This window comes from Leishmania martiniquensis, chromosome 27 (assembly GCF_017916325.1).
Source record: "Leishmania martiniquensis isolate LSCM1 chromosome 27, whole genome shotgun sequence".
NCBI lineage: Eukaryota > Euglenozoa > Kinetoplastea > Trypanosomatida > Trypanosomatidae > Leishmania > Leishmania martiniquensis.
The window spans coordinates 263,759-284,694 of record NC_090162.1 but is presented as its reverse complement, the minus strand read 5'-3'; the positions used below and the strand labels follow the sequence as shown (position 1 = coordinate 284,694).

Sequence of the window (20,936 nt, the reverse complement as noted above, 5' to 3'; positions counted from 1 at the left end):
GCCCTACGATTGTGTGAATTCGTGTAAGAGAGCGTGAGGACAGGAAGAGAAAGAGGAGAAGGGGGTGGGGGTGAATCGCCGCGCACAAGGCCGTGGCAGAAGAGTGGAGTGGAGTGGAGTGGAGTGGAGGGAGTGGAAGTGGTGAGAGGGAACGCGAGATGAAAGAGGGGGGTCAAACACAAGATGCGCAAACACACGTGAAAAGGGAAAGAGAGAGAGCGATGCAATAAGGCAGTGGACATAAAAGATCGAAAAAAAAAGCTCAGAAATCACACAAAAGGCGCGAAGAGAGGTGTGCAGTCCAAGGTAGAAAAAGAAGAGGGAGAGACGCAATCTGGCACGTACGCACAGAGAGTGACTGCTACAGTACGAGTGAGAGCGAGAGGGAGAGAGAGTGAGGGGGAGAGACGACTAGAGGCGTGAGGGGGAGAGGGGAAGAGCTGAGTGGGCAATCGCGACGCCGTCGCGACGGCGACACCTCCAGAAGAACGAAAGAACAATCACAAACGTGCTGCCGAGGAGAGGGAACGTAAAGAAAGGGAGAGGGGGGGCAGAGGAAAGGAAGGAGAGGCACACAATAAGGCTACAAGAGAGACAAGAGTACAGCGAAGGCGAGCGTCCGTAACCAAAGCACACCGAGTGGGCAGTCTAGAAGACGAGAATCACGAAAATGTTGAAGCCTAAAGGCAAACAAAAGCTCGAGAGGAGAGAAGCACGCATGCACACAAAATGGACACACTTACTATCCGGGCGAGGGGCAGCAAAGCTCTATAGCGATGAAGAAAAAAAGCGAAAGAAGGGGAAAAAATAAGTTACTAAAACAGAGAACAAAAGTAGCGGAGGACCGTCACACACACACACACACGCAGATAGAGAGACAGAGAGCGAGACGTACAAAGGAGACGCTGAAGACACAACGAAAAAGGCCAGAAGTGAGGGCAAACGTAACGGTCGCTTCCTCTTTCGGTTTTCTCTACGTGAACACGCGATAGAGTCAAAGGGGGGCGTCGTACTCTCACACCGGCACACACACACACACACAAACGCACAGGTACAGAGAGACAGCCAGTTCACAACGTAAGGGAAAACAAAAAAAAGTGAAGTGAGGAGAAGTGCGAGGGTGAATGGAAGCCGACGAGCTAACAACGCACAAAATCGCTGTATAAGAGGAAGACACACCCACGATTGGCCAAACAGCTGACTAATAATAGCAATAATAAAGAGATGATGCACAGTACGAGGAGGGGGTGGTGGGAAACACGGAAATGGAGGCGTTAGTCAAATGAAGTCACAAGAGGAAAGGCGGAAGAGAGAGAGGGGGGAGGGGAGGAGGGGAGGGGAGGGGGGTGAGCGGAAGATAGTAATGGGGACTGCCAACAGAAAAAGGAAACGCAAAGGGGAAGAAGGGAACAGGTACGGGAGTCGAGGCGCAGAGGGGAAGGCAAAGATTTGCGTGCGTAGAGGTGAGGGGAGCGAGAAAAAAAAGTAAAAAAAGCAACACGAAAAGAAGCTGAAAAAAAAAAAGAGGGGAAGAGGAGAGCTACAGAGAGCAAAGAGAAAACAGGCGCGGAGGCTCGAAGCAGAACACACGTAACTAACCCAACCGCGAACAGAAACCTCTCGGTACTGGTGCACGTGCGGAACGACCCTCCTCTTTGTCTGGGCAAATGTGTCTTGATGCCTCTGACAAACGCGTTTCTCTAAGTTCGTACCGTTTTCGTATCCCTCTGAATACCACACTGCTTTTTGTGCCCGCCTTTTTCTTTGTTGATTCGTTTGACTGGCGTAAGACCCGTTCGGCACAAACAACAAGCAGCGAGCGAAGAAAGAAGAAGGAAAAGAAGAGAAAAAAAACAGCGTATCGTCTCTGCGTAGTGCGCCCTCTGATCGTTACGTTTTGCAGCTCTCTTGCCACCTCACAAGACAGGCACCAGCAGGGGAGAGGCGCACCGAAACGAAAGGAGACGATGAGGAGGAAGTAAAAGGGGGGAGGGAGGGGGGCAGTCAGCGACGATTTCGAAAGAAAAAAATGTTTTTCTCACTGGAAGCAGGCAGAAAAAGAGAAGCGCAGCGACAGAACAACAGAAGTAAAAACCAATGGCGTCAGCGCTTCCGCCGTCTTTTCGTGTGCGATAACGTAACGGGGATTCGTCACCCACGAAGAAAAAAGCTGCCGTGGATGAGCGGTGTCTGCGGCTTTCTGTTGTGTGTGTGTGTTTGTTTTTTGCTCTGCTTTTGCTCTCACAGGGGTCTGCAATAGGGCGATGGAGAAGAATAAAGAGACGCAGGCGTTTGCTTACAGAAGGAGAAAATACGGGGATGCATACCACCACACATACACACACACACACGCACACACACACACGCCTCACCAAACAAAGAAACAGCAGCAAACAACCGAAAGCGTCCCCAAGAGTACGGTGGGGAGGAGGAGGAGGGGGGGAGGTATCAGTGGTGCGGCGGGGTGAAGTGATGGGGAGCCGGAGGCGGTCAAGCAGACAGTACGCGAGGGAAACACAGAGGGTGGTGGCGACGAGTCTAGTAGCAAGGATGGCAAAACAGCGCTTCGAAGCCTGCCACGACTGCGCGTGTAGGAGAGAAGGGGATGAAGGACAATGCGGTAGAGATAGATGCGTTGGCTGTTGTCTGTAGCGCAGAGATTGAGGATGAGCGAAGGAGAGAAAGAGAAAGAGAGAGAGAGTCGTGCAGCTTTTTTTTGTTGTTATTTGCTCGTCACTAAATTCGTGAATCCCTTTGCAGGAATCGAAACAGTGGTAACATACACACACACACACACACAAGCGTGCGCCGAGTACAAGAGCAAAAAAACTGTCAGCACAATGCCTTCGTTCTCAGCACCTGTCGCCCCTCCCCCTACACCTCTCTCCTCGTTCACTCGTTTCCTCACGGCGTTTTGTTTGCCTGATGTGGTGATGATCGTTGAGGAGAGCGGTTGTTGCCTCTCCCTTCAGCGCGCCCACGCCCTGCGCCGCTCAGTCCGTGGGATTCGTACGCGACGGTTTTCGTGTGTACTGCCGCCTGTGTCACATATAATCGACAAAGCTGTGTTCTGCGTAGAAGGGGTGGTGCGCCGGGGTCGGGTGGGGGTGGGGGGAGATGCCCTCGTGCTAATCGCTTGTTTTCTATTGACGAGCGAACAGCGAAGGTATGAGCAGCCGAAAAAAAAGCACGCGCGCGTGTGTTCGTGTTTTCGCGTCAATGAGAGTTGATGAGACCAGACGAAGGTGAAGGCAAAAAAAAATGCATGTAAACGTATAGGAGCACGGCTACGAAGCAGGGAGGGAGGGAGACGGAGCGCCAAACTTGGGGTAAGGTAGCTACGGATAGAGTGAAAAGAGGCGAGTACAAGAAAGGGGGTGAAGATTCGGGGTGGCAGGAAGGCGTGAGGCATCGAGGCATTCTGCCAGGCACTGCGGAGCAGGTGAAAAGAGTTTCAGTGGAGAGGCGAAGGGCTCGTGCGTGCTCAGCGGTGCGCATAATGGATGTTCGGGTGTTGCATCAGATGTTCCGAGAGAACCTTCCCACCAGAAACTGCAACGGCGAGGGAGTTACTGTGGGCTCACATGCGCGGCAGAAAAAACAACATGTCGAGGTGCCGACATGTTCGCGCTCTGTGTCGCTCGCCTTGGCGCGCTATGCGGGGAGCGGAAGGGGGGGCGCGCAAAAGAAATGACTCTATGGGCCGGAGTGCACGCAGGTTGCACTCGAGGCTGCTCGAGGAGTTGTGCTTCATTCGCGTCGCAGTATCACCAAGGGTAGACGGAGAAGCGCCCACGCGCTGACACGCGCACGCGGCGAGAGAGGGAGTTGATGCAGCACTCTGCAAAACTCAGCGCACACTGGACGTGGAAAAACAGACGACAGGGAAACAGAGAGAGACGGCAGCCTTTAGCCAGCATCCAAAGAGCTCGCGATGCACCTAAGCCCCTCGCCGCACGTGCCGTGAACCTCCCCATTCCCCGCACTTCCCCTCACCCTCTTCGCCTCCAACGTCTGCAACAGGGCCTACGCGTCTTGCCCCAACAACGAAAAACTGATGAGGGCTAATGTACATCTGAGAATACTCTGGCGAGGCGTACAGGGATGCACGGCCGAGTGAACAGAAACGCACAGACTGTGCGACCGTCAATGATAACGGAAGTAGCACCGGTCCCAAGACTCACTCGCTCTGCAGCAGCCTCGTGCACACACAGTCAGACCGTGTCAAAGGTCAGGCACTACGCAGCAGTGCCGAGTCAAGGCAACGCGCAGTTCAGGGCAAAGAGCGGTGAACTCTTCGTTCGCCATGGCGGCGTACCGCCACCGGGCCCCCGGCCTACCAGTGCGGTATGGGAGAAGCTCCGCGGCGTACCCGCTGCTCTCTCCGCCACTCCCTTCGTCTCGCACCTCCGCCGCGGCCTCACCGGCTGCGTTGTGCGCCACCGTAGTGCTGGTCACCGTGATCGCCGTCTTCAGCGCGCGGAAGCGGCTGAGGGCAGCGTCTTTGCCGAGGGCGACCATTCCCCGTGGGCCGCGGGCCTGCGTGGCGCTCACCCCGTTCTTGACAGCCGACCCTTCCGCGGCGACGGCTCGCAGGGCAGCGTCCAGGTCTAACAGGGGCTGCGTCAGCACCGTCACACCCGACAATAGGTGATGGTCCTCCATCACCACGGCGGTCGATACTGCTGCGCGGCCGTCATTGCAGGCTCCTGCGCGAGTGATCCGCGTAGGCAGACGAAGCAGAAACTCGCCCTCTTCCAGTAAAAGTACATGACGCGACATGTATGCGTATCCGCAAAGAGCCGGGGTGGGTTCGTCACTCCGCCTTGCCCATGCTTGCGATGAGCTGTGCCTCGCGTGCTGGTGGACCGGCACGCAGGCAAGGTGCACCGGATGAATGTGGGCGAAGGCGTTCATCGGGGTGCGGTGGATAAACTGCTTGTGGAGCAGCTGGGATGGGGCGTATAGGTAGAAGAAGGCGACTGAAAAGGGCAGCGCCCAGACAACAACATCACCAGTCGCCTCGGTGACCATGCGCACGGTGCTGCTGCGCTGAAAAGCCCTTGCACAGACGGGCAAGGCACTGCTGTGATCAGCAGGGGAGGACTGGTACTGGGCGTAGACGGACACACAGTCTAGGACCTCGGCGTCGCCGACCCACTGGCCAGGCAAAACTTGATTCACGCGCCGTGGATTCACGCCTGCTTGGAGCTCGGCGTACGTATGCGTCTCCTGCAGCGATATGGGCAGAAGGTAGATGCTGTCGCATTCGCTGCCCTCTGCGTAGAGGGTTTCCCCGTTGCGCACAAACACCGGGACGAGATGCTCTGAGACCTTCTGCAGCACGTAGCCCCACTGAGTCTCCTGCTTTCTGCAGATAGCCCTGTAGTGCACCTCGGAGGTGGTGAGAAAAGCGCCATCGACGGCCGAGTCAAGGCGTAGCCCAGGCGGGGCCTCTGGTTCAGGCAGCACGACCTGGCGGAGGCAGCGCATGAGGTCAGTCGCCGCCACCGCAGCTGCCGACGGCGGCGTCAGATCGTTCAACTTCAACACTTCGAGCGGTTCTGGGACGTTGGGCCACACTTGCCGCCCTCCGAGAACGGTGCGTTGCGCCAGTAATCGAGGCATAAAGGCGCACCGCACCACATCGACGCACTCAGCGCTCCACGTCGGGCCTGCCGGCAGGGGTACTGTAGCTGTGGCAGCCGCCCAACCTTGCGCGGTGGAGTCGTAGTTCACATACCCCAGCTTCCTGCCCAACTCTGCGTCCGTCGCGGTAATCGTGTTCCCAGAGCTGCAGTACGATTCGGAGAGCCTGCAGGAGTCGAGGCCGGCGCGCGAGCCTTTCGCTCTTGTACCAATAGCTGGCATGTTTGCCTGCGAGCCGAGGGACACGTCACAGGAGCGTATCAAGGCAGTAGACCTTCCAAGAAGCCACGGCACATCCGAGATGCCGCGCTCCACCGCCATGAGCACCCTCTGCCGCATCTGCCTCGTCCACATCGTTCGAGCCGCAGAGTCCGGCGATGCTGTCGATGAAGCGCTGTCGCAAGCCGCCGCAACCACACTATCCGTTGTCCCCTGCTGCAGCCGGAGTTCATTCAGCAAGCACTGTGCGCGAAGCATCTCCTTTTCGCTCTCCGAGATCAGCGTGTCGTCCAACACGAGTGTCGTCAAACTTGGCGTCGTTTGCACTAGCCGTGAAATCGCCGGCACCATCGCCGCCGCCACCGGGTTGCCAGAGATGTCCAGGAGCCTTATCGAGGGGTGGCCTTGCAGCGCCTCCAGCATATGACGTAGCACCGCGCTGCCGCCTTTTAACGTCGTGGAGTCGAAAGGCGACGTGAAATCAATCGAGAGGCGTGAGAGGCGCAGCGTTTCCAGGTGCGGAAGCAGAGAGCACATTACTTCGTCTTCCTTACGTGCGCGGAGCACGCCCCCGTTTTGGAACAGCACCATCGCGGAAGAGAGCGCAACAGGGCTTTTCCGCCCTGACACAAACCGCTGCTGAATGCGGCTCCGCTGCACCGTCACACAGTGCACGCGAAGCAGGTCAGCGAGGGCCAGGAGCGTGGTCGGCCCTACGTAGCATGCGCTGAGGTCGATCTCAGTCGCGGGGGAAATGATCACCTCCGCCCAGTCCTCCTCGAGTCGTGCGGTGTCGGAGTTTTCGTTTTCAGATGGTCCCACCGGCGATGGAAGCAACAGTTGTGCCCAGTACCGAGGCACGTGCACGGCGCCGTGGTAAGAGGCAAGCAGCGAGAAGTACTGAAAGACGAGACTCGAGGTTGCAGCGGCCTGCTGCAGAGCCACAGACGAGCCCTCGCTCGAGGGGACTTTGAAACTATCGCCGGAATCGCTACCCCAGAACACCTCCCCTGAAATCTCCTTTTCGGCATTCGTGTAGGCATCGCGATGAACCATTCGCCCGGAGCCGTGACGCGATTCACCGCTGGTGATGACGGTTTCTTCAGCCGCGACTTGCATCTGTCATCGACAACTTTGGCGCTCACATGCACAGACACACGCACAACCTGCAGAGGCGATCTCGGCTGGGTGTACACATACGCACGCCTCCACAGAGACAAAGCGTGAGGAGGCGGGAGACACAAAGAATGCGGCAACTGCTGCTGACGGAGTGATATGACGTAATGCGGAATGCGGCGCACAGAAGAGGAGAGCGTCCCGTGTCCTCGCCTCTGCACACAATACAGCTGCGTGAAGGGAGAGAGTAGAATCGGAGGTAAAGAAGTGAAAATGACCCAGAGAGAGAGCGGGACGGTGGGCTGCCTCAGTGCCACTACGAGTGCGTTACCCGCGCACGCGATCGAGGTGCCACCGATGCACCTCCTTGCCGCTTCCACCTGCTTTTCGATGCTGCTTCGTGACGCGCAGCACCGTTTTCTTTTGGATGCAGTCCTTATGAGGGCATCGGCACACACTGACGTTTTCGCCTTCTGCGGCGGCTGTATGCGGGCGTGGCCTCAGATAACCATTCAGGTGCCTATTCGATCCCCCTTGCCCACTCGCGCCGCTCGGAGATCCATGTGACAGAGAGACAGCGAAAACAAGACAGAGGTCCGACACTCACCGCCGCCCGCCAAAGGAGACGAGAGGGGGAGGGAGGCAAAAAGACGCGAATTCTGATTTGGAGAAGACTCGACCTGCACGCTCACCCACACAAGAGCCGCCTCCTTCCTCGTCGCATACTCGCGAGGGGGCGCCCCGGGACACAAAGAAAAAGATGCGGTGACACAGCAGTCGTGAACGGCGCGCTTTCGGGCCCCTAGTGCCGACTCAGCCATTCGCCAAGGCAAGGAGAAGAGCAGAAAGAAAGGAGAGGGACACGCCGACGTTTCACCAACATCTATCGCGGCACGCCGAGCAGAGAAGGATTGCTGGCGATGGAAGAAATATGAGAGCGACGCGCTTTCTGAAACGAGTAAGAGAAGGCCAGCGTGCGAGGAACGAAAATGCGCTCAGGAGGAGAGAGCGCGCGCACCTAAGGGAAACTAACGACTTCATAACGAAGAGGCTTAAGTGGTGGGAGTGGGGGTGGGGTTGGTGTGTAAGGCGGCAAGGCTCGGAGGAGGGGCACCATTGCACCCTCTGTGTCCTCTGTGCTCTTCACCTCTGTTTATGAAAGCAGTAAAGCGCTTTCATGAGCAACAACGACGGCTAACTAAAGAAAAAAACAAAAAAAATACGACGAGCATGAAGAAACGAGCGCTGAATGCCTTCTGCGCAGAAGAGGGGAAAAAAGAAAAAAAGAGGTGGCCGGGGGGTGGCCGGACAGGGTGCGCTCCATTGCATCCAACACCAACGCCGAAAGAGAGAATGAAAGAGTCACAAATCAACTCCTATCAGCGGTGATCGGGATGCACGCTCCCACTTTCGCATCTTTGCCAATGCTCTTCCGGACATTGGCTTGTGCCGTCAGCTCGCTAAGTACACCAGCATTGACGCCCCTCTTCTGCCATCCCCCTCACTGACGCGCGAGCTCTCCCCCCTCTCTTCAGCCCAGAGTGCTCGGTCACGGCGGCGTCGAAGACACTATGAAAGGTAAGGGCGAACGCGCAGGTGCTCGCGCAGCGTCACGGAGTCGGAGCTCCAAACTGCGAGGAGGCAGAGAGGGAGAGGAGAGCGTGTCAGACGAAATGAGCAAGGGCGCTGTGGGGCAGGCATTTACTTAATCCTTTGCGTGCTGTACTCTCAGTGCGTGGGTGATGGTGGCGAGGGCTTCTCCGTTGCCGGCGTGTGTGCAGAGGCGCGCCTTTCGCAGACAACACTTCGCTGATCTCTTCGGCCATCGCGCCGCCGCCGTGCGTCTACCATGAAGAGAGGGTGGCACCGTAAATGGCGGCGCTGGTGCCCCATACCACAGCAATCACACCAGCGAGCAGCAGCGTGTAGGTGCCCAGGAAGTGGCCCCACCCCACGCGCGCAATCGAGAAGCCGCCGGAGTACATCATGAACAGCGAGGGGAAGATGAAGCCAACGAAGCCACCGCAGAAGCCCCCCAGCAGACCAAAGACGGTGGTGATGCGCGGGATGAAAAGGCCGGCAACGAGGGCCACCGTTGACTGCAGGGCGCACAAGGCGGCGTTCTTCCACCATGGCACGCGGGACACGTCGGTGCCGATCATGTAGTACACGCAGTCGCGGCACGGGATCAGATGCAGCGCGAAACCAACACAAATTTTGAGCAGCATGCCAACGTACGAGACGGCCATGAGATGGTCCTGCATGGGGTTGTACATGGCCAGAATGGAGTCGCTCACCTCCGGGCCGAAGTCGAGATACCCGAAGAGGCCCGTGAGGAAGTAGAGGATGGCGCACAGCGACATGCCGAGGAGCGCGGCCAAGAAGACCCGGTGCACGGAGAACTTATACATCTCACGGGAAATCTCCGGCGCGTTCACCTGCGCAATGAAGGCGAACATGAGGCTTGACAAGCCGTTGATCGCCGTGTTGCCGGATTGGAAGGCCACAAGGTCGTTCCGCATGCCACGCTCGTGCAGACTCTGACCGGAGTGAATAATGCACGTGATGGTGAAGAACACAACAAAGAGGATGGCCACGGTCGAGACGATACGCAGCGAATTGATCTCCTTCAGCAGACACATCGGCAGGATCACGATGATCCACAACATCGAAGTGATGAGGCGGTACCCAGACTCCGACTTAATATAGCCCGAAGCAGTCGGCGAGTTCGTCAGAAAGCCGGTGAGGATGCTCTTGAGGGCAATGATGTACGAGACGTCGCCGCCGAAGCAGAGCACCCACATCACAAAGACGACGAAGTAATCCCAGCCGCGACCCATTAGGCGACGCGCAATGATCTCCCAGTTGTACAGCCCGGTCTTGTGCGACACAATCGCAAGCAGCACAAAAGAGTACACCGCCATGGTCACCACGACAGCCAAGTAGATGGTAGCCATTCCCGTCCCGCTCATCTGAAAGGCCGCAGGAAGCCCGATGATGCCGCCGCCGATCGTAGAGCTGGCGATGCTAAAGGCTGAGGCCAAGATGCCGCCATAAGGCATGATCACCTGCAGCGCACGGAGAACAGGGTTGGTCGTGTGGCGGCGACGCCACACGCGGTCCTCACGGTCGCGCCGATCCGCCTCAATGATCTGCTGCGCGATGTCCATGACAGGCCTCTGCTTCGGGTATCCCTCCGCTGCTGGTTCTCGATCATCGCTAGGCGAGGAGGACTCGAGCCCCTTGGCCTCTTTTGTTTTGCTGCTCGTGCCGCTAACCCCCACCACCACCTCATCTGCCGGGCACTCCTGGCCAAGGTGGTCATTGAGGAACTGCAGTCCGTCGTCTCCGTACTCCGGCGGGTCCTCCGGCATATTATGTAGGCCTACACAGCCCTCGCCGCGCTGGTGATGCGACGCATCTTTGGCTCTGTGGATTCTGTCAGATGGCATCTCCCACGTTGCGAACCGCTGTTGTGAAGAGGGGAGTGAGTGTATGTGCGTGTGGTTGGGGGAGGGGGGCGGTGTTCGGAGCAGCGCGTGGTGTTGTGTGTTCCGTCTGACACGTCCGTAGCCGTGAGTCAGCTTTTCTTCGATCTCTTACTGGAGTAGCACCGAGCCGTTGCACCGCCCGACTCGGGAGAAAAGCCGCAGGCGACGCGGGCGGTGGCAGTGCATACAGCGGCCACACGCGAGGCGGGATGAGCGTGCGCGTATATACGCGGAGGAGGAGAGTGCAGGCGAACAAGGAGGACGGAGTGTGAAGGAAGAGAGGCGAGCCGCCGAAAGAGAAGCAGCGGCGGACCTTCGCATCATACCAAACTCGGAAAAGAGGAAAAAAAAAGCGGTCCGATCTCGGCGGAAGGCGAAATGGCGAGAGGGAGGGGCGGTCGCCGTGCAGAGGAGGGTGGGTATGTCCGCACGCTCCCTGGAGATGCGTATCCAGCACCTGCAGCGTCGCCCTTGCATCGCGCGCGCGGCGCGTGCGCCTTCTAGTGAGTCCATGCGTAACGCCGTTCATGTGTCTTTGCTCTCTCTCTGCATGCGCGTGTACGTGTGCTCGAAGGGGTGGGAGGAAAGAGAGGGCTACCACTGCTGCAGACGGCGCCTGTCAGCAGCTCCGCTTCCGAGAGTGAGCGGCGAGAAGAGTTCGCCCTGCGCTGCAATACGAATCATGAGCGCTGATCTCTACAGGCGCCCGGACTGTTTGGCACGCGTGCCATCAATGGGGGAGCCAGCATAGACAGAGAGCACAGTCGCCGGTGGTAGAGAGGGCAGCATGGGGGACGTAGGTGTTGACAGCGCGGCTAGTCTGGGCCACGGAGCTCCCCCCACACACACACTCCGCATAGACGCTTGCCGTCACGTGTGGCGCCACCGCCAGCGAAATGAGAAAACGAACAGCAAAAAAAGTGCAGAAAAAGTCTCAGAGTTGAGATGACCTCCCCGACTGATCCATTTGTGTGTCGCCCACTCGACTCTCTTTGCAAGAGAGAGAAAGAGGGGGGAAGCGGCCACCAGTGAGTGAGTGGAGACCCCGGCCGCCTCGGCAGACTGCTCCGCTCGAGACCTCGTCACCTGCGAGTCGTGGCTACACAAAAAGAAAAAAGGCCAGAAGAAGGGGTGAGCCGAGGGCCCTATCACACCTGCCCCACTCCCCTTCACTCACTCTGCTCAGCCTCGCTGCAATGCCTAAGGCGCTTTACGGTCACGCAGTTCCGGATTGAAGCGCACGCAAAGGCAGGGCCAGCCGGACCCGCACAGCGAAGGCGCTGCTCAGGTGGCGAGCAAACGACTGGAGCGTGTAAACGGCGCGGTGAAGGAGAGCCCTAGCGTGGGGAGCATGGCGAAGAGAAGAAGAGAGAGAGAGCGATGTATTTAAATCAAAGGCGTAGTGCGGCAGAGCGGAGAGACTGCAGATAGTGCGGCAAAAAGAGCTGGAGAGAAGAAGAAACGTGACGGCGTCGTCAGTTGTGCTTAGACATTCGCCATCACTCCCTCTTTTCTTTTTTAAAGAAAGTTCGGCCGTTCTGTTGGCCTTCGTCATGGTCTCGCCGACGGCGTCTTTAGCCCTCCACGTGGAATACGAGGAGGGCAACAAGGAAGTAAAAGAAAAACGCCACATGAGCGAATCGCCTTCTTTCCCTCCCCCGCCTCCCTTCCCCCGAGCAACCCGTCACCTCCGTCCCCCCTGCGTCGTCTCACAACGTCATACGGGCCATTTCTTCCGCCGTACCTCTGCCAGATCGTTCTGCATGAGCTCTTCTGCCGCCGATTCTCTATTAAGGCTATGTACTTGCGGCATAAATAGCCCCAACTACCGTGCACAGGGGAACGGGTGGGGTGACGCGGCTGCCGTGTCGTCGTGCAACGCACGGGCGAAGAGAGCGGAAGCATGGCTGCGGAGAAGGTAAAAAGGGAGCAAAGAGGAAGAGAGAGGCAACACAAGTTACCTGTGCTCGTAGGGACGAAGAGAGGTAGTGGTACTCGATGCCATTTCCATGGACAACTGTGGTGCTGCGCGATGGTGGAGGGCGGCGACTCTACATCGAATCCAGTCCATTCCTTCCACGAGCCGGAAAAATGCAGAGAGTGAGGGAAGATTAAGATGAACAGTTACAAAGGTGAACACGAAGGGAAAGACGCTCCACAACGGGGAGGGTAAGGGAGAGAGAAGGTGCACAACACTGATGTTTGCTAACAGACACACATACACACTTACACACAGACAGACAGACAGACGCATAGCAACACGCAAGACAAGAAAACTGTTTCCAAATGAATGTACCGGAGGAAAGAATCGAACCTTAGACGGATGAGAGAGGCATACCCATGGAAACTCGCTGAGAGGGAGAGAGGAGGGAGGGAGGGAGGGGGAGGGGGAAGAGGGCGAGTCCATCCAGCGGTGCACGCACACCGACACGCACGCAGAAGCGCAGGCATATCTGAGTTGCCAGTGGAAAGAAAACAGAAGAACGAAAAGATAGGATGAAGGAAAGAGGAGAGGAAGTCGAAAGATGAAGAAAAAAAAGAGACGAAGAGAGATCGAAACCTTGCAGGAGGGGGCGTCATCGCGACCCACTAAAGGACACCGAAAAGAAAAAAAAAGTCGCAGAGACAACCAACAGCAACAGCCAAAAAAGAAAAAGTCTGCCCATCGAAGAAACGTCACATCGAAATGGGACATCTTTTTCTGTGGGCAAAAGGGGGACTTGAGAGGGACGGGAAGAGCGGGAGGGACGGAGAGCACAGAGGGCGTTAGAAGGGGAGTAAGTGGGAGAAGGGGGAAGGAGCGCGATCGACTTTGCCGGGAAGAATAAAAACGAGAAGGCAAGCGCTGAGGGAAAGCGCTGATCGCCACGCGGAGCGGTCAGCCTCATGCATCTATATATGCCTGCCCTTTTTAACTCACCTCTTCTGGCCAGCGCACTAAAACTGGTGGAAGAGGAAAAAGGAAAGAAAAAAAAAGCATTTCCTCAAGCGGCATCATCACTCATCGCCGAATGGATTGCCATGGCGTGAGTGCGCATTACATTCACGCCCTACACCTAAGACGGAGCTCCTTATAGCCTTCTCAGAAAAGGTTCCGCTATGCGCGCAGGCAACACGGCCCTGACCTCTGATTTTCAGGTTGCGTTCCTGCCGGAGTAGCTCATGTTGACAATGTGGTCTTGCGTCCCGAAAGGCTGCAGGCCAGATGTCTGCGGAAAAGCAGCCGCATCTCGGCGCGCGTGGGGCCGAGGAGAGATGTCACTCCAATGCCTTTCTGAAGCTCATCTGCCAGCCATACCCTCCCGTCTCCGCTATCGTCCACCACATTTTCGCTCGACTTGGCTCGCACTGCTGAAGCAACACCACCCTAAGGCCATCCTCGAGGCGTGGCAACGTTGCAGTCAAAGCGATCTATACCTCATCATAGATGGCGGACGCCGTCCCCCACACCACGCCAATGACGCCGACGATGAGCAGAAAGTATGTGGACAGGTAGTGGAACCACCCAACCGACGACAGCGACCAGTCGCCCGCGTACATGATCATGAAGGACGGGTAGATGAAGCCAATGAAGCCGCCAGAGAAGCCGCCGACGAGGCCGAAAACAAGTTTTATGTTCGGGATGAACAGTCCGGCCACCAGCGCCAGAAACGCCATGAAGCCGCATACGCACGCATTCTTCCACCACGCGATCGTGTGCACATCCACGCGAACGCAGTGATAGATGGCATCGCGCACAGGAATCATGTGCAGGCCAAAGCCAACGCACAGCTTGAAGAGGATACCGGCGTAGCCGACACCCATCATGGCGTCCTTCACAGGCGTGTACTGCTTCAGCGCGGAGCCGGTCATCGCAGCGCCGAAGTCGAGGTAGCCGAAGAGCCCTGAAAAGAAGTACAGGACAAACACAATGCCGACCGCAATGGAAGCACCCAGCGTAAGGCGCAACGGCGTCGGGTTCCGCATCTCCCCGTAGCTCTCGTACGCGTTCAGCTGCGAGATGAAGGCAAACATGAACGTGGCCAGCCCCGAAATGGCGGTGTTGCCGGTCGTGAACATCCGTATCTCCGGGCGCGGGTCCGCGCGAAGGCCGTTCTGTGCACTGTGCACCACCATCGCGATCACAAAGTAAATGATGAACACAATCGCGACGCAGGAGAAGTAGCGCAGCGTGTTGATCTCCTTCGGCAAACACAAAGGTAGCATGACCACGAGCCACACAGCGAAGGTCAGCAGACGCTGACCCCAGATGTTCAGAAGAAATTTGGGTGTGCTGTCGGCGTCCACCAGAAAGGCCGTGATCACATCCTTCAGCGAGATAATGTATGACACCTCCGCCCCGAAGCTGAGAAACCACATGCAGAAGGCGAGGAAGTAATCCGCGCCGGGGCCGAGGAGCGTGCGCACAATTTGCTCGTAGTTGCGCAGTCCCGTCCTGGCGCCGGCCTGGCCCAGGAGGTGATAGGAGTAGATGGTAAGGTAGGCGATGATGATCATGTAGATGATCGACATGATGAGGCCTGAGGCGTTGAAGGCGTAGGGGAGCGCAATGATACCCGCTCCGATCGAGGAGCTGGCCAGGTTGAGGCCCGTGGACAGCAGGCCGCCGTACGGCACGATGTAGTCGAAGTACCTCTGGAACGCGTTCGTCGGGACGAGGCGGCGAGCCACGCGATCGGCGCGGATCTTGTCCTGCGCCTCGATCTGGCGCTTCGGGTCGTACCGCGAGAAGTCATATGGGTCCAGCGTTTCAGCGGAGGAGATCTCCTCCATTCCGTTATTTTTGAGGGCGTGCCCCTGAGCCGTCTCCACGTCGAGTTCGGGGGACAGGTACGGCAACTCCTCTTGAGCTTGGCTCCCCACAGGCGGAGAGGAGAGCCCATAGGGGGCACTGGCTTCGACGCGGCGCATGTTCGTGCGTGGATGCTGCGTGGAGGTGGTGCGCTGAACGGAGCCGTTGATGTATGGACGGTGATTGGTGGCAATAGCATATATAAAGCCTTTGCGCTACGAAGAGAACGGGGGCCGACTGCTCAAGTGATTTGCCAAAAAAAAAAGGGGCCGCGCTACGGTGTGCGTACGGCAGCCCTGATGTCTACGTGCGCGTCTATTTCTCGGCTGTCCCTTTTCTTTGTGGACCATGGCGACGGTAAGCGCATGGACCGTTAAAGGCAGAAAGAGTGGGTGTGTCAGAAGCAAAAGTGTACGGGGGGGGCAGAGCGCTCAACGAGAACGATGCCGGGAAAAGCGGTCATTCCATTAGCTGACGCCAGTGGCGAGGGGATCCTAAAAGCACCGCCAAATCGTCTACAACTGCTTCCTGCGCACTAGGGAGCAACGATTGCGTTCCCTTCTTCCAGCACCAGGCGCCGCAGGCAGTGTGCGCCCCTCTTTCCACGCCTTCGCCGTCGAGACAGTGCCTATGCGGGAAGGCAGTGCCCCACCCCCTGTCTGATTAAACCAGAAAAAGAGTGACGACATTGTCTATAGTGTACGTGACGCATCTGCAGCAGAGGTCCCTCTTTCTCCATACCTTCCCGAGTACCGAACAGGTCATCGGGCGGCTTCTAAGCCTTTACATGAAGGAGGCGCGTTCGTTTTTCTTTCCTTGACGTCACCGTGTCGCCGCTCAACACACACACACACACACCTCTCTCGCCGGCCCCGGCGGCAGGACGAGAGCGCAGTGCAAAGCAGCCGGTCACACACACCCGGCGCAGGTCGCCTCCCAGCCGCTCCCATCATCCCGGCCGCCGCGCGGGTGCCTCGCCTCGCGGGGGGGTGCTCAGGCGACCCGCACCACTAAGCAGCTCCAGCGCCGGGGCAGATGCGCTCGGGCCCTGCTGCCCACTTGGTCGGTGTAAGGATGGCCCATCTGTCTGCTCAGTCAACAGTCACGCCGACGCAACGCCATGTAGAGCCTGACTGCCGGCATTCGTAGGCGGCACATCGCTCTAATCGTCCCCCGCCCCCTCCACACGGGCCCACGTCGTAGGCACCGGACCCCCTATCACGACCAGAGGCGGCTTGGCGTCGGCAGGGACATAAGGGGGCTTCTCGACTCGCTCAGGCGGAGTCGGTGGTGGTGCGTGAGACAACTCGCAGTGCGTGGTGTCTCGCCTCTGTCACCTAAAATGGGAGACGAATGCGTCACAACGACAACGATGGGAGGCAGAAGGCAACTGCAGCGAGAGGGAGGAGAGCAGTTGCACAAACGACGGGCAGCGTTGAACGAGGGAGGAGATGGACGCCGAAAAAGCAAACAGGTTTCCCCAAAAGATGCACTAAGAGAGGCTGCTGATCGTTACGGCAATATTCAAGATGTATTGACCGAGGAGGACTCTGCTGCTATGGCCACTGCGGTGGATGAAGAGAAGGGTTGCCCCCCCGGTACACGCTAAAGAGAACCGAGGCGAAGCTCATCCCGACGACATCGAGGTTGACGATCGCTGTGGCGGCCTGCAGGCCCCATTCCCCGTTCCCTGAGATGGAGGAGAAGGAAGGAATGGGGTGGTGTTGGTGTTGGTCATCGTAACATGTCCAAGACACAGGCGGCCGAGGGCATTCGCAGAGAGCGTTCGGCAATGCTGGTCGAAAGGTGAACCACCTACCCAGCCATCGCTCCTGCGAGTCATGAGGCGAGTGTCCGCTCAAGCGCGTCACCCACATCCCCTGCCGGTGACGGCCGCATTCCTGTCCGATGGCGGCCACCGGTATAGTCTAGTGGCAGTAGTCCCCGACGCCCCCAGCCAAGTAGCAGGAGGTGCTAGGGGTGGTGGTTGGCCTGCTGAATGCCGAGCTCGTTGCTGTAGCGGCGGAATCATCGACGGTCTCTTTGCAACATAGAGCACAAAGCTAGCAAGCCGATGGAGAAGCCTCCGGGGAAGGCTGTCGATCGGCCGAGAGTTGAGAATTACACGTCCTCATCTCGCTGGTCTTCGTCGTTGCTTTCAGTTTCTTCCTGCATCCTCACCGACATCGGAAGGGTTCGCCCGCTGCAAAGGCTTCGGTGTGGCTGCCAAGTTGCATTGCCCCCCGTTAAACTGTATTCTCCGGCTGCGAAAATACTGGCCCACAACACTGCTTCTCGGGCGCCCGCGTGCGCGACGGAGTCCTGCGTGTAGGGCGCCGTTATTTTTTCGATGATAGTTCCAGTGAAGGTGATCGATGGGAAGCGAGACAAAGAAAAAGGGGGGCTTTTGTGGAAGCGCACCTCTGCAGAGTGAGAAGCTGAGGGGAAAAGAGAAGCAATGCAGGTTGTCCTTTGGTGCTGCTCCGCCCACAGGTTGCTGTCCTGATGCAGATGATTTGCCTGCGAGAGATGAGGAGAGGGCGACAAACAAAGGGTCATGCAGCCAGCGACAAGGACGACGCATGCACTAGACGTGTCTCTCCCCCTCTCTTTGTGTGTGCCTGTCACATGTGCGTACTTGTGTAGACCTGGTGTGAATGATAGAGGCACGCCTGTAGAACCAGAGGAGCCGGAGACAGTGAGAGGTCTACGAAAGAGAGAAAGAGAGAGGTCGGCGCCGGCTCAAAGAGTTTCTGGTGGCATGGAACATGCTGTCGTCGAGAGAAAGAGATGGCCGAAATGCTCCCGAAATACTCAGGTTACGAGAGCTAACGTGCCGATCAACAGCGATTGTCGGCGAGGTTCATCTCTTCTCCGGTCGCGCTCTCATAACTTTGCAGATCGCGCAGCTGGGGGTGCGCACGAACAGTGCGCTTGACGTTTACACTCCTCTTGTGACCACGTGAAGGAGTGTACGCTGGCGTCCGTCCTTCCGTAGCTGTTGTCTTATGAGGTCCTTTCCATGGGGCCCTTTTCTTTCGTTGAGTTGTACAGCGTCTGCTCACTGAGAGAGGAAAAGGGCCCCATGCGGCGATGTTCACATACAGAGAGGCAGATGGAGAGAGAGGAGGGGCAGAGAAGGAAACGCAGAGGGGCCGCAGATAGCGGTAGCACATATATATATATATGGCGTGAGCGCAGAGGAGCCGAGGAAAGTTGTCATGGCCGGGGCAACAGCCGCGATCGCCACAGACAGAAAAGGCAAAGGAAGCGTGGCGCGCACACACAGAAGCACATGCACACACCAAAGGCTGTAATTCACCTAACGAAGAAATAACGGGGAAGAGCAGAGGTGCCCCAGCTGCACACAGCCCCACAGAAAGCGAGAGACGATACACGCCACACACAGAGAGGCTGAGGGTGAGTAACAGCAGCAGATGCGCGCGCAGCAGCCTTCCTCCCTCCCCCAATCCAGCACTGATACCGAAACAGAAAGAGGGGGAAAGAGGCGACGGGCCGAGAAGAAGTGAAGATTTAGACGGAGCATGAGAAGCAACAGCACGCACCACTGCGCACCAAGACGCTCTCTCCACCCCTCTACTCCTCTTCAGCTGCGACGCAATAGCAGTGAAGTGCGCCTAAAAACAGAAAGACGCTGGCCTTTCGCGCGGCGGCGCGGCCGCTGGTGCGGAAGTAAAAGAGAGACAAAGAGACAGACAGGGAGTTGAGAGAGTAGGGGGGAGGGGGTGAAGCGTAACGGTAGCCAGGGGCAGTCACCAAAAGAAAGGAAGGGATCGCAGCACCACGCAAGACCGTGGAAGGAGGAAGCGGTGGCGAAGATGTGAGGCGCATACACAACAGAAAAAAATAGAGAACACAATGGCCGCGCCATCGGGTACAGAGAGAGAGAGGCGCCTCTTCGAAACGGAGTGGGAAGGCGCACGAGATGGGCGGCACCACACAGAAAAAAAACGTGGTGATTGAGCCTTTTCCAAAAGTCACGGGCGCCCGTGTAAGACCGTGTGTTCTCATGCGTACGCGAGTGTGAGGGGTTCACCTCCTCCTGCCTGTATGCCAAACAGTGAGGTGAGTATGTGAGAGCCGCACCTCCATAGACAACCTCTCCTTCGATGTCCTGTTTAGTATCCCGCGATGCCTATCCACTGATTCTCACGTCGAGACAGTGCTCCACGTGGCTGTCTGTGTCTCCTAGAGGTTTCCTTGATCGATGAAGCTCACGCTTGAGGTGCGGCGCAGTCGTGGCGGCGTTGTATTCATGTCGTTCTCGTCTAGCGACCTCAAAGACAATTCTCGCGTCACCGCCTCGCCATTCACGGAAGAGTGGGCGACCGCGACGGGCACAGTCGAAACATGCAACGGATCGAATGCCTGAAAAGGTAACATCTCCTCCCCTCTGCTTGACAGAAGGTCCTCGGTCAATTCGGGGGAGTCGCTGCTGGCGTTAGAAAAGGTGTCGAGGTGATCCACGCCATCCTCCATGCTTTGGTATCCGTCTTGAAGAATTGACCGGCGGCAACCACCGTTTTTGTTGACAGCGGAGGCATGGAAGGAGCGTGCGCTACAGCAGCTGCTGCTCCCAGAGCTGAAGCGCGAGTCTGAAGAGAGTCTCGAGCGCTTCGACAGAGATCGCTTGACACTCCGCACGCTCGAGGCCATCGACGGCGCTGCGGCAGGCTCTTCGTCCGCAAAGCAGCACCAGCGCTTCCGCTGAGCTTTGCGGATGATGACGAGTAACGCAAGGCTGACCGCCAAAAGGGTCAAAATCGATATGCCGACCCACATGTTCGCGTTCCGCTTGGGCGCCCCCTCTTTCTGAGATTCCCCGTCTGTATTTGTGTCGGGAGGCTGCGTGGTGTCAGTGGGCGTCATGGTTGTCTCTGTGGTCGTCGGGAGCTGCGTCTTCGTGGTGGTCGTTGTGGTCGTAGTCGTGGTCGTTGCCATCTCAACGAGGCACATCATAAAGTATCGGTTCGTCGGCACTTTACCGTAAGAAAAAGAGGTGTCACTGCTGTCCATCCAACCGGCCTCTGAAGGCGCTTGGGGCAGCACCAGCATTGCGTAGCGCTCGTGCTTACTGCCCGGGTACGCTTGTGCGCTGTTCTGCTGCCTCCAGTAGTTCGCGGAGGCGGTGCTGATCATGCCGGCACCACTCAGACCCCCCTTGCTCTCTGAGGGGGGGTAGTAGTTGCCCTGGTAGAAGGGATAGGCATTTTCCGCGCCGTCGTAGCGCCCCTGATCCCAGTGCCAAACACAGCTCAGTGTCGCACTCGAGGTTGTGCAGTCCGTGGAGGAAAGAAGCGTGGAGCCGCCTAGGTAGCCATAGTAGCTGCTTGCCCCCTCCGCCTCCATCTTGTCCAGCAGCTCCTGATGAACGGCGTCAGATACGTCCGGCACCAGCACGCCTCCCTTCGCTGCGCACGCCTGTATTTGGTAGCTGCGCAGAGGGCTTTCAAAGGCGTTTGCCACCACGATCCGTACCGCGTTCACATCGTACACAGGAGCGACACCGTAGACAAATCCTACACCCAACAGGAGCACCCAGGCGCCTACGCTGAGGAGGCTGTGATGCAGCCGCCCGCATCGGCCTTTGCGGGGGGCCATCGACATGGTGTAGAAGGCCGATGGCCACCACGCACGATTTTGCCCTT

At 57.6% G+C, this 20,936-nt stretch overlaps 4 protein-coding genes across 4 annotated transcripts; all 4 read right to left on the bottom strand.

Annotated features, from left to right (window-relative positions):
- Window positions 1-4,224: 4,224 nt before the first annotated feature.
- On the bottom strand, window positions 4,225-6,987 carry LSCM1_03411 (uncharacterized protein; the record flags this gene model as incomplete). Its single annotated transcript, XM_067320953.1, has 1 exon — window positions 4,225-6,987. One exon carries the CDS (start codon window positions 6,985-6,987, stop codon window positions 4,225-4,227), a length of 2,763 nt encoding a protein of 920 aa, XP_067177563.1.
- Window positions 6,988-8,828: 1,841 nt separating this feature from the next.
- Window positions 8,829-10,436, bottom strand: LSCM1_03410 (uncharacterized protein; the record flags this gene model as incomplete). The annotated part of the gene is made up of 1 exon (XM_067320952.1): window positions 8,829-10,436. The coding sequence occupies one exon, from the start codon at window positions 10,434-10,436 to the stop codon at window positions 8,829-8,831; it is 1,608 nt and encodes a 535-aa protein (XP_067177562.1).
- A 3,450-nt stretch (window positions 10,437-13,886) lies between these two features.
- LSCM1_03409 (uncharacterized protein) lies at window positions 13,887-15,248 on the bottom strand (the record flags this gene model as incomplete). The annotated part of the gene is made up of 1 exon (XM_067320951.1): window positions 13,887-15,248. One exon carries the CDS (start codon window positions 15,246-15,248, stop codon window positions 13,887-13,889), a length of 1,362 nt encoding a protein of 453 aa, XP_067177561.1.
- Window positions 15,249-19,476: 4,228 nt separating this feature from the next.
- LSCM1_03408 (uncharacterized protein) lies at window positions 19,477-20,895 on the bottom strand (the record flags this gene model as incomplete). Its single annotated transcript, XM_067320950.1, has 1 exon — window positions 19,477-20,895. The coding sequence occupies one exon, from the start codon at window positions 20,893-20,895 to the stop codon at window positions 19,477-19,479; it is 1,419 nt and encodes a 472-aa protein (XP_067177560.1).
- Between the last annotated feature and the right edge of the window lie 41 nt (window positions 20,896-20,936).